The sequence below is a fragment of the Acanthopagrus latus genome, chromosome 1 (genome assembly GCF_904848185.1).
Source record: "Acanthopagrus latus isolate v.2019 chromosome 1, fAcaLat1.1, whole genome shotgun sequence".
Lineage (NCBI taxonomy): Eukaryota > Metazoa > Chordata > Actinopteri > Spariformes > Sparidae > Acanthopagrus > Acanthopagrus latus.
Window position 1 is genome coordinate 1,522,105 of NC_051039.1, and position 13,196 is coordinate 1,535,300.

General features: G+C 44.2%; 1 protein-coding gene across 1 annotated transcript; it reads right to left on the reverse strand.

Moving 5' to 3' along the window:
- Positions 1 to 2,854: 2,854 nt before the first annotated feature.
- Positions 2,855 to 12,559, reverse strand: LOC119024045 (actin-related protein 2-B). Its single transcript, XM_037106440.1, has 9 exons — positions 12,406 to 12,559; positions 10,418 to 10,528; positions 9,881 to 10,096; positions 9,709 to 9,781; positions 9,448 to 9,584; positions 7,937 to 8,086; positions 7,678 to 7,823; positions 7,286 to 7,418; positions 2,855 to 6,399 (listed from the first exon to the last, which is right to left on the reverse strand). The coding sequence occupies exons 1-9, from the start codon at positions 12,451 to 12,453 to the stop codon at positions 6,229 to 6,231; spliced, it is 1,185 nt and encodes a 394-aa protein (XP_036962335.1). The 5' UTR covers positions 12,454 to 12,559; the 3' UTR covers positions 2,855 to 6,228.
- Positions 12,560 to 13,196: the final 637 nt, after the last annotated feature.

The following is a 13,196-nucleotide window of genomic DNA, read 5'->3' on the forward strand; positions in this document are numbered from 1 at the left end:
GCAGACGGCGTGGTGTGTGTGTGTGTGTGTGTGTGTGTGTGTGTGTGTGTGTGTGTGTGTGTGTGTCACTGTATTCTGTTTGGATTGTTAAAGGACACACACATTTTCAGGGGTTGAAATATTAAAATATTTTGGAACTTTTTTTACGGACAATCTGGATTTTAGCGGCTCTGCAACAAACTCAAATGAAAGACAAACAAAATATGATTTGGAGCCACTAGAACGACTCAGAACAACATGTTCAGGATATTATGTCACAATGTGACGACTTGGTTTGGTCATTTCCTTTTTCCTGTGAGCAGACACGACAATTTTTTAACTCTTTGTTCAACAAACGACAAATTAGCAAAGCTTCTCATATTAAAGTTCAGGGACGATAACAGAGTCTGACAGCAGCGACGTTCAGTGAGTCGGGATTCAGACTGGACTTTTCTAACCCGTCACACACCTGAAATTCTGTGACTGGCCCAAAAAGAGATGTGAATGAATTAGAAGTTATAAACCTGAAGCACAAACTTTATAAACCACCTGCCGCACAGACCGGACCTCAGGTTTGTCTCCGTGCTGCTGGCTGGATGGTGACGGGCCGCCTGGCTGCAGGCTGAGGTCCAGTCAGAACCTGGAGGCTCCAGCACCACCTCAGTGTTCAGTTTACTGAGCGCTGCGACGACAATCAGGATGTTATTGAGCTCGCAGAACAACACAACGAGAGAGAGAGAGAGAGAGACGACATCCTGCAGCAGCCGGAGGGAGAGGCTGCATGACACGTCATCAACACGTTACACGTCATCAACACGTTACACGTCATCAACACGTTACACGTCATCAACACGTTACACCGTCTCGTCCTGCTGCTGCTCGGATCCTTTTTTATACACAACGCCGTCGATTTGTTTCCATTCAAAAACACGTATTTACATCCAAATCTGAGCTGCTGAGCTGAGAGCTTCTGAAGTGTCTGCTCAGGTTTCTGTTCTGCTCCTCATACGTTCAGAACCTGCCTTAGAAACATCACATTTGTAAGTTTACTTCAGTGTAACAGTGATTCAGTGACAGTCGTCTGAACATCCACAGGCTCACTGCTAACAGGAAGTGCTAACAGATAATTCAGCAAAGCTTAATGGAGTTTTTGAGTATTTTGTTTGTTGTTTGGTTGTTTCTCTGTTTTAAATCGAGTTTCCAGCTGCTTCAGTTGTTGAGCAGAATGCTGCAACTCTGCTTTGTTGCGAAGCTAATATTTATGATGCTTCATACCTGCTGCTGCACAACATTTCACTTTTTCTAAGGCATCGTTACGGGTTAAATTAAATGGTGGCTGGTGATATTTGAGTCGGTTGTTGGTTAGAAAACAGCAGCAGAAGAAGAATCAGTGATTGGAGGTGAGATCCAACTCTAACAACAATCTGTCCAGAAGCTGTCGGGACATTTTAAAGTGGACAGATCGGATCAGATCAGAACCGATCAGATGAGATCAGCACTCGTGTTAATTTAGAGCCGCAGAACACACACACACACACACAGACACACAGTGGTGTCTATGTTGAGAGCAGGATGGGCGTGTGTGAGTGTGTGTGTGTGTGTGTGTGTCGGCAGGGTTGGTGGTCCATCACATTTGTTTCAGATTTCATCCGGGTAAACAAAGTGAGGCAGGCAGACTCACTGGGGCCTCAGTAAATCAGCCCAGACAGGCGTCTCACTCTCTCACACACACACACACACGCACACACACACGCACACACACACGCACGCGCGCACACACACACACGCACACACACACAGGGTCTTTGCATACATTAGTTATTATTAGTTTGATGTTTTTAGTTTTTTTTTTCTCGTGCTGAGTTACAGAGGAGTTTTGTCGTGTTGCCTTCAGGTGAGGTCGTGTTTTCTCACGTTCACACACTCCCCTCTCGCGGCATCCATGATCCCGATGGACGACACACGTGTTTGTTTGCTGATGTTTTCAGAAATGGTGAAGTCTTAGAAGTTAGTGAATATATTGTACTTTTAGTTACATGGAGATTTTTCATTTTATTTTATAACGTGTCAAGGATGAACGTTGTTATTCCAAACAGCCTCGTCTTCTAGACGTCTTTGCCTCGATCATGTTTCCACGATGTGGATGTGGCACGACAACAGTGGACCAGACGTTCAGACGTGAACCTCAAGAAAAGGAAGCAGGTCCAAAACACATCTGAACCTTTACTCGTTAACGTGGACGCAGACTGAAAACACTGAATGAGTCAAAGGATAGCCAGCTAGCATAGCATAGATGTTGGTTAACAATACGACTTTCAAATGAACAAAAACAGTTAATTCACGAGACTCATGAGAATAAAATGTAACTTGTTATTTTGGGAAAACAGGAAATAATGTCTGAAAAACCCAATTTAAAAAAATAAGGCTGTAGGACTATTTTAATGTCTTATACTTCCCATTTTATTAATTTATATATGTTAGTCTTTATTCTACAGGTCGATTTGAAGCTTTCCTTCGTGCGAATCCTGATGATCCTGTGTTTGATTCTGTTCAGTAAATTAGCGACCAGCTTCTTCATTAACTGCATGTGATGTCATCAAGGTGAGCCGGAGTCGCTCAGGTGAGATTCCCCACATCAAAAGCAGCCGAGCCCAGAGTTTGGTTCTGCTAGTGACCCAGTAAAGCAGCAGGTTTCATCCTCCAGCACCCCGACACATCCTGTCCATCCTGCTGATTCAGACTCTGTTGGCCCCGGAAATCCGTAAAAACCAAACCAACATGGATGAAGTGCTTCTTTCTAAATGTTTCCCCTTTAATCTGCCGTCTCGCCGCTATTTAAGACAACAGACATGAAGACACAGCAGCAGCAGCAGCGGGCGTCTATAAATCACTTTGCTTTATTTAAATCAGCGGTTGGCAGTTATGCTATAAACAAAAACATAAAAAGGACAAGCAAAAATAATATCCAGCAAGAAGAACTGTACTTGGCACTTGATGACCGTGTTGTCCAGAGGAAAATTAAACATTTATATATTTCTATATGTGAGCCAGGTGCCTCTGATATACACAAGAACCGAGACGGGAAACCACAAATACCAGCTTCTTACGTGGCCTCCGCTTCCTGAAACCAGATTCTTATTTAATATTACAAATTATATTTCAGTGACCCACAAAAATCATCATCAAACTTCAAACCCAGGAGAGAAGGAAGCGTGGTCACGAGGACTCTTAATGTCGACTGTTAGACTTCCATTAAAGGAACAGTTCACCCGTAAACATCCTCTCCTCCTCCTGATGATATAAAGTCTGAACCACAGAAACATCAGATGTATCCGTACAGCTCGTCTGCTGCGATCTGAATATCACAAACTGATTTGAACAGCCAATATCTTCAGTCTTTAAGGTGAAATCTTCACTGTAGCTGCTGTGCTAAAACTGTTAGCGCGCAGCTCGTCTCATCGAGAGTGTAAATTACGTCTTTTCAACATCAGTTTGGGTTCTCGGGGGATGTGAAGGATTCTTGTTGTTCGCCTCTCTGACTGACAGCTGCAGCTCTTCTGTCATACGAACTCAAGAAACCGCAGCGTTCATCTTCACACAAGAACAAACTGTAGCGCATATGATGCTGAATTAATTTGTGTCTTCGTCGTGTCTGTGTTGAATCACTCCGGAGCCGTTTGATGTTTCTGTGGTTGTTGACTGATGACGACTGTGGTTACATTTTTGTTTGAACTGCTCCTTTAATGTTTTGGCGGCACAGACATCACCAGTATGATCTCATTGGTTAAACAATTAGATCCTGACTGCAGAAACAAAAGATGTAACTTCTGATCTCAGTAAATTATTCCTGTGACATCACTTCCTCTCCGCTCCGTCTGAGCCAATGACATCATCTGTGTTTCCAGATGTTTGCATCATGTAACTCGACTGACCACGCCTCCTTCTCTCCTCCTGGACAAACACATGGAGTAATCTTTGATTGGAGGCTTCATCTTAAAGGGACAGTTCATCCCCAAACTCAAACACGCGTGTTTCACCTCTTAGCTGTGATGTTATTGATCCATCTGGATTGTTTTGGTGGGAGTTGCTCAGTTCTGGAGATATCAACTCGGTCAAAGAGTCAACGAGAGGCTCGAGCTGTTAACATTAACGCCGTCCTCCTCAACTCAGCTGTAACGTTAGCTTGCATCGTTAGCCCAGTAAGCTAACCTCTTGTCTATGTCTGAGTAGATGCACGTTTGCTTCTCCAACAGATGTTTGGATCATCTTCAGTAACCAGGTTGTGATTTTGAGGTGAACTGTCCCTTTACAACAGCAGCGTTCCTTTGCCCTTTAACATCTGACCCAGAACCTGCTGTTCAGTTTGTCCACATCACGTCTAAACTTCTAGCTTGATTGAGACTGAACCCAGATCAGCTGTTAAAGGCAGAAGGCTTCACTGGAATGATTCAGGTCAACAGACAGCTGCACATTAACAGTCCGTCAGAGGAAAAAGGCAAAAAGCACATTATTGTAAAAGAGAAGAAGAACATACATTTCAAAATAAAGGAAGCTGAGCGAGTCTGATCCAGGACGCTTCACTCTCAGACGTGTCACTCACTGAGCTTTAAGTAAAACAAAAACAAAAAAAATGTGTTGTGGAAAGAAAGAACACGAGAAGTTGGACTTCCTGGTAAGTTGTGGAAATTTGTCTCAGCACGGCCCTGACGGAGCTGCTCAGTGACGGACATGTCTGAACCTCTGGACGTACAGGTGTGTGATGTAACAGTCCCGGATCAGAACTACAGGAATGATTTGATGCTTTGTTGTTATCTCTGAGGAATGGAAACAGATCTGAGATCACCGACTTTCCTTCAGATTCTTCTCAAGCATTCATCTCACACCTATGAACTGCTCTAAAAGCAAGCGAGAGTCCCGACAGAGTCAAAACAAGGTGCTGAGTTAAAAATGGCTGCCTGGCTGCTGCACCCACAGCACAGAGCGTCAATCCAGAACACTAACAGGAAACATGAGGGGGGTGTTATCTGACCATCAGGACATAAAAACCACAGTATGTAACAATCTATTTGTTCAGATATCTAATCTCAACACTGTGAGCGTTATTTTTAATGTCAGTATCTGTTTTCACAGACGAGGTGACACATGGAGGAGGTCTCGCTTCGGAAAGGAATGTAAATGCATCACTAATAATTATAATATCATCATCGTCAACTTAGAAACGGCTTTGTGTGGAAGGCAGATGACTGGAAATACTCGCAGACAAGACGCTCGAAAAAGAAAACCTGGAGTATCTCCGGTAAAGTAAACCGTTAGTCTGAACAGTCGGCCTCGTTAATGCCACCAATCAGGAGTTCATCTCCAAAAGAGGAATATGTTTGAAACATCAGAAAACACACTCATTTTTGCTGTCTTGTTGAGAGTTAAATGATAAGATCGATCTTGTGTCCTTGCAGTGAATATAAAGCTACAGCCAGTTAGCTTAGCTTAGCTTAGCTTAAAGACTGGAAACAGGGACACAGTTAGCCTTCCTCTGTCAAACAGTAACAAATCTGCTCCTCATCTTCACGTTGTGGTTTTCCGGCGGAATGTGTCAGAACAACAGCTTCTGGAAGCCTCTGATGATGATCAGGTACAACGTTTGGTGCATAATATAATTAAATGAACAACAAAGTGCAAAATAACTGGTTATTGCACATTAGAGCTGCGACATTGAGTCAATGAATCAATTAGTTGGTCAAAAACATGAAATAATTCAGCTCATAATCCCCCAAAACACACAGCTCTTACTTCTGTAGGTGCTGGCAGACAGATGTGTTACGTCTGTACAGAAGCAGGTTAGCTGTTCCCCCTGCTAAGCTAAGTTAAGCTAAGCCAAGCCAAGCCAAGCTAAGAGCCTCCTGCGTCAGAGTGGCGTCATCGTTATCATCTAACTCTCGCCAAGTTAAACATATTTCCTGAACTGCTGTTCTGTTGCTTTAATGTCTGGCAGCACTTCCTCCTGCAGCTCCAAACTTCATTCTCTGTACTTTTTTGTGTTGTGGGCAAATATTCAAGACATCTAGTGATTCGCTGCCCCCTCACCATGAGACTTCTTACCCCTCCGCATCCTTCCTCCCTCTTTGCTTTTCAAAATGAGCGTGAATCGAAGACACGGAGCGACCGTCCAGACACATGGAGGTGAGCGGTGCATGGATATCAGCTGACGGGGGAGATGAAGATGGAGGGGGAGTGTTTCTGTTTGTTTGGGTTTTATCTGACGGTGACTCCGAGCTTCTCCAACACTCGTGTCCCTTTCTCCTCGTACTCCTCCCGCGTCATCCAGAAGTTGTCCTTGTCCTTCATGATGTCGGCCAGCACGGCGCCGCCCAGGAACACCATGTGTTTACGCCGAGGAGGGTCCTCTATCCTGATCTTGAATTTCTGCGATGGAGATGAGGCGGAGAGCGTTAACAGAGAGGAGGAAGAGATAATAACAACATGTTGAAACCCCCGCCGCCCTGCGAGGTCCCAAAAATAGACCGATTGTCTTTTAATTACAGGTTGGAGGATTTCCCCGAGCGGCGGCAGAGCGAGCTTCCTCTCAGGGAGACGGAGGAACAATGAGGTTATATTTTCACCCTGTCATCACCATGACAGAGGGAGACGACTGTGAGGTGCTGAAGTCATTAACAAGACTGAGGCTGCAGCACCTCCTAGTGGCAGAAACTATCTGCACATGAACTCTGAGGGAGGAAGCTGAGACGTGAACTCCTTCACTGGTGCTTCTGTCACTGATCAATTCCAACACGTTTGTATCTAAATTAACTGAAGATAAAGGATGTGAACGTACGCTGCACAACTCTCATTTCAGTTATTATGTGGATATCACAGCCGAGCAGCAAGCAGACTTTCCCTCTACTCTGAACTTTCTCTTACCTTTTCTTACTCACTGCTGGTTTACGTCACTACATCTCTGCTTGAATTTCAGCCTTAACACGTTTCTTAAGACTAATATTGTTAAAAATGGAGCAGCTAATATTAGCGTAATGAGAGCAACAAGTAAGGGGAGCAGGATGAATCTCTTCACCAACATCGAAAACATTTCCACACACGCTGATTTCCCATGTGCATACCTTCACCTGCCCGGCGCTTGCACTGTGCAAATGTTTAAGATGGAGGCGAGCCTGGATGAAGAAGATGACAGTCGTGTCGTGTGTTTTTCATCTATTTATCATCTTCAATAAACCCCATGTTTTGGTCATCCAACCATCATCAGGTCAGCGAGTGTTTAATGTAACTGACGTTGTTTTTGGACGCCTGTACTCACCGACAGTTTGTCCACGTCTCCCTTCAGAACTCGCTCCAGGTACAGCTGCTTCAGTTCACGCTCCAGGCGGGACGGCAGGCCGGGATACATGGTGGAGCCTCCAGACAGGACGATGTGCTTGTAGAACTCGGATCTGATCACACAAACACAATCATAGATGGAGAAATATCTTGCTGCTGAATGTTTTTGTTGCTACAGAGAGATTTATTGACCTTTATCGATTTACATTCATTTCATTAAGAAACTTTTTAACAGCGTCAATACAACTGTTGGAACTTCTTGGAAGTTGAAGACGTGTCATGTCAACAGTAAATATTCTATTTCAGTCATAATGAACTCAAATGTTCAATATCTTCAGCTCTGATGTCAGAGTTCAAGCCCCGTCTGCTCACCTGGTGTCGATGTCTGCGGCCTGGATGGTGTTGAAGAGCAGCTCGGCCACGCCCACCCCCTCCACGTTGATGAGGTGAGGCTGGAACAGAGCCTCGGGAGCTTCAAAGCGCTCACCTCCCACCTTGATCACCCTGCCGTCCGGGAGCTGAGGACACACAAACATCCTCCTCTCAGAAAAGTCCTCAACACTTCTCTCTACGTGTTTTCTCTTCAGTGTTGAAGAATCAGATAACTTATAGTTCGTGAACATGAACTGACCGTGTACGACTCGACCAGCACCGTCGTCTCCAGCGCCAGTTTCTGCTCTTGTTCAATGTTATAACCGACGTAGCAAAGCTTCTCCTTCATCATCCTCACTGTCTCGAAGTCGGCTGAATGGTTGAAGGCGTAGCCTCGCAGCAGCAGCAGCTGGTGGAGGACAAACAGACAGACGGACGGACGGATGGACGGACGGACGGACAGACAGACAGACGGAGGACAGACAGACGGAGGACAGACAGACAGAGGACAGACAGACAGACAGACAGACAGACAGACAGACAGACAAACGGATAGACAGACAGACAGACAGACAGACAGACAGACAGACAGACAGACGACAGACAGACAGACAGACAGACAGACAGACGACAGACAGACAGACAGACAGACAGACAGTCACACAGAGAGACAGACAGACAGACAGACAGACAGACAGAGGACAGACAGACAGACAAACGGATAGACAGACAGACAGACAGTCAGACAGACGGACAGACAGACAGACAGTCAGACAGACAGACAGTCAGACAGACAGACAGTCAGACAGACAGACAGTCACACAGAGAGACAGACAGACAGACAGACAGACAGACAGAGGACAGACAGACAGACAAACGGATAGACAGACAGACAGACAGTCAGACAGACAGACAGTCAGACAGACAGACAGTCACACAGAGAGACAGACAGACAGACAGACAGACAGACAGAGGACAGACAGACAGACAAACGGATAGACAGACAGACAGACAGTCAGACAGACAGACAGTCAGACAGACAGTCAGACAGACGGACAGACAGACAGACAGACAGACAGACAGACAGACAGACAGTCAGACAGACAGACAGACAGACAGACGACAGACAGACAGACAGACAGACAGACAGACAGACAGACAGACGGACAGACAGACAGACAGACAGACAGACAGACAGACAGACAGACAGACAGACAGACAGACAGACAGACGGACAGACAGACAGACAGACAGACAGACAGACAGACAGACAGTCAGACAGACGGACAGACAGGATCTGGTGGTTAGCATTATTGTCAAAGCACTACTGTAAACATGCAAAACAACATGTAAACAACATGTGTTCTGATCTCCAGCAGGTAAAACTGGAACATCAAAAAATAAAAACAAGTTGTTAAAGATCATAAAATAAATTTGTCTTGAACTAAGAAAGAAAATCTGGATTACTTTGACATTTAACTTTATTTTGGAGGAACACATTTTTTCTTGAATACTGAATCCTGATTGGACAACAGGAAACATATTTTACAGTCACAGTTGCTGTCGATTAAATCACCTCTCAAACAAACAGCTGCGGTACATTCAGTTGATTCCTAATTTAAATCAGAAGGCAACAGGTTTCATCAGTTACAATTCAAGCTGTTGTAGCTTCAGATAGTTTTGATGAAAACGAGTAAGTTGCTTTACTTCAGGTCACATTTGTCTGAAGGAAACATTCAGACGTTTGTTCTTGTGAGGTTCTGCTGGTACCTTGATGAGGTAGCGTGTAATGTCCCTCCCAGCGATGTCGAGGCGTCGGGTCAGGTGTGGCAGCGAGAAGCCCTCGTACACGGGACAGATGTGAGTGACGCCATCACCAGAATCCACAACGACTCCAGTCAACAGGCCTGAAAAACAAGTGCAAAAATGTCAAGCATGCTGTGCTGGTGGAGTGAATGTGTGTGTTCTGCTCAGCAACACTGTCTGTGCAGGCATCACAAAATGTCAGTAATGCTGCGAACACAAACGCACCTTGAGCGTAGAGCGTGAGGACGGCCTGGATGGCGATATAAACTCCTGTGAACTGGTATGTTTCAAACATCACCTGGAGCAGAAACACACAGAGAAGAAACATGAACTCATGAAGTTCACTGTGCAGATCATCAGTGACACGTCTGTCACATCTGATTCTTCTGCGACCCACCTCGATGATCTTTTCTCTGTTCTTGGTTGGGTTCATGGGCGGCTCCGTCAGAAGGATTTTGCAGTCGCGTGAGCTGATGTTGAGTTTCTCTGGGCCGAAGGTGTAGTCCCACAGGTGCTTCATGTCGTCCCAGTTCCTGACGATGCCATTCTCCATGGGGTAGTTCACCTCCAACATGGAGCGCAGCTCGCTGGCCTCGTCGCCCACCATCAGGTCCTGTGAGGGGTCAAAGGTCAACAGTTCAGCAGACTGAGAGAAACACTCTGATCCTAACTCTTAATCTGGGACTTTGTTTCATTATGTTTGGCTGCTGTTTCTCTCTTCCAGCTATTTATTATCATTGGTTTTTATTTCAGCAGCTGATTTATCAGATTAAGAGAAGTAAATCACTGAAGCTGCGGCAAGTTTTTGGTTAAGATGCAAACTTGCAAAATCTTCTGACTCAGAGGCCTCATTTCTTTCCACAAGTCGTCTTGATACATAAAAAAAGAGAAAAACACCACAAATAAAAAAAGAGCATCAGGAAGGCGACATTACCTTGATTTCAATGTTGCCCACTTTGGCTGTGGAGCGGATGATTGGCCGGCCGACCAGCGCCGGGAAAATGTGCTCAGGGAAGTTGGAGCCGGCATAGCCACACTTAACAAACTAGGACAAGATCAAAAGAAGAAAAAGGAAACGCACATGTGAGAATATTCTAAATAACATGTTTAAATACACGTTCACTGATATCTGTGTGTTCAGTCGAGCTTCAGTTTAATATTCACTGTGTAATAGATTCAAAACCTGTGATGGAGCATTAACACACTGACACACCATCAAAATATTAACTGACCTATAGTCTAAAGATAAGAAGGTGAACTGGATATGATGCCAACAAGTGTTTATTTAAAACACAGTTATCACAAAAGCTGTGGCTTACATTACATAAAGTATCAGTAATACAAATAGCAAGAAAGGAAAGAGAAGTAATAGGACACTTCTGTAAAGTTAAATAAAGTTTTAATAATGAGCAGCAAGATTCATCTGATGTGATGATCACAGTGTCTCAAATCACAATTTACATTTAGCAGACATACAATAAGTACATTTGTCTAAGAAAGAAACCACAACATATCACTGTCAACAGAGTAAAGAAGACAAAATAGAAACAACTTTCAAACCCTCTTCTGAGCATCGTAGCTGTTATTTATCAAGAATCTATTACTCTCTCAGCCGTAGAGTTTGTTTTTCTGATTTTAGTCTTCTACGTCACTCCTGTCGTACCTCAGGTGTGCAAAGCTGCACTCTGTAACCTTAGCAATTAAGAGTAGCTGACAGTGAATATCTCGGCCTATTTAATGCAGATTTTTGCAAAGTTTTGTAAAGACAAATTCCTCGTAGATGTAAAATCCTTCTTGGTAATAAATCTGATTTTGATATCCTCAACATGGATCTGATGCGTCTTTATTAGCATTAAAACTTCAACATGTTTCAGTCGGCGCATCAGTCTGAGTGATTCTGTCTGAGTGTTCAACACACTTCCTCTTGTCAATGATTTATTAGACGTGTTCGTGTCTCTTCAGTCTCTTGAAGGCTGCAGCACATCTGATAAGTTTCCTTACATGGAAGAACTGCCACCACTTCCGCAACCAAAAGTCTCACGCATGCGCACTGCCTCGCTTCGGGTTTGCTGGGCCATTTAGTTGAATTCATGTTTAATTTTTTAAAAGCTCACATGAGCATATGCGACAGTTTAAAGGTATGTCTGCACCTGTGTGATGAAACTCCTCACAGCTGAGGAAATTAAAGTGGCTGCTGCTCGTTTTAACGAGGGCGGGGCTGTTTGAATTAGCTGCTGAGCTAACCAAGCTAGCTGAACATATACAAGGAAAACCGGAATATTTGGACTCTGGTTTGATGGGAAAAGCTTAAAATCGCCCTTCCAGCCTGTGTGTGGTGCTTGCGCTGCAAAAATATTAATATTTAATAAACAAAGTTAAGGATGCGGAGCTAGCTAACGTGGCTAACGACACCAGGGGATGTAACTCTAAACTCACAGGGACGGGAATCATGCTAGTTTGTAGTTTTATCACAAAAGAACTAATCAGAAAACTAACGTATCTTAAATGCTGTGAGTAGCTGTTATGATTGTGTTCACTTTAGTTCAGGTTAGCTAAAGCTAGCTAACTGTCAGTGCATACCGTTACACTGCCAAAGTTACAAGTTAGCTAATTAGCTTAACCACAGATTCTCTTCGTCGGACACTGTCTTGTGTAAACGAATGTGATAAAGATAAACAACAGCTGGACTGAATAATCCCCGCTGTGACTGTCAGCTGTAGCCCAGCAGCAGATGAATGAGATGAATCCAGCTGACAGACACATTCCTGAAACATCCCACCCAGACAAGCTAACGCGTTAGCCTGTTAGCTCTCAGTCACTTCCTGTTTCCACTTCTCTCCGTTTTCCCGTCAAACTGCACCGCCGGAGCTCCGACAGCGACACGGAGAGAGATTTAACAAAGCCGCCTGTTCTCAAACTCACCCCGGTTCCATTGTCACAGACCACGACTTTTCTCCCTTGACTGTCCATGTTTGCTCCCTGAATCCAGCAGAAGCTTCCTGCTGCCTGCACACCAGCTAACGGCGAGCTAACGGCTAACCGAGCCGCCGGAAGCAGCACGCTGACTTCAACTGGGATCCCTTCACAATAAAAGCACGGGCGTTTGAGGAAGCGTCTAATATGATTTACTTAAAGGAGTTCACACGTAAACATAAAAATCCTCCAAGTCAGAAATAAGTGGTGTTCACTGGACAGTGACGACGTCCAGATGATCTCATTATAGACACAATCAGAGGGTGCTGGTTCAATATTTCATTGGTATAAATCTGATTTAATGAGAGAAAGTGTGAGGTGTTAAAAGCAGCTGATTGAGGTTTCAGGAAGGAGGGAAATCAGCAGGATAGATGAGGCAACAGCGCACTCTTGTGTTCATACAATAAGATGAACAGTTGCCTCTTTAAATGTAGAGGCACAATAACAACTAATACACATCCACATATTTCTACCCAGGATAACAGTAAGACTCCATTTCAGAAAGCAGAGCAGGACGTGTCACCTTTCTTTAATTAGGTCAGGACGTCTCTGCAGCGCTACAGCACTTCATTATAATGATGAAGATTAAAAAACTGACTGTTAAATTGTGCTTGTCTGGAAGCTGTTGTTGGACATGATGTAAAATACAGACTCATCCTAATTATTTGATTATGTATAAAGTCTGATTTGGTGAACCAAAGAAGCATTTTTCTAGATAAGACTGACTCTTCTTTATAAAC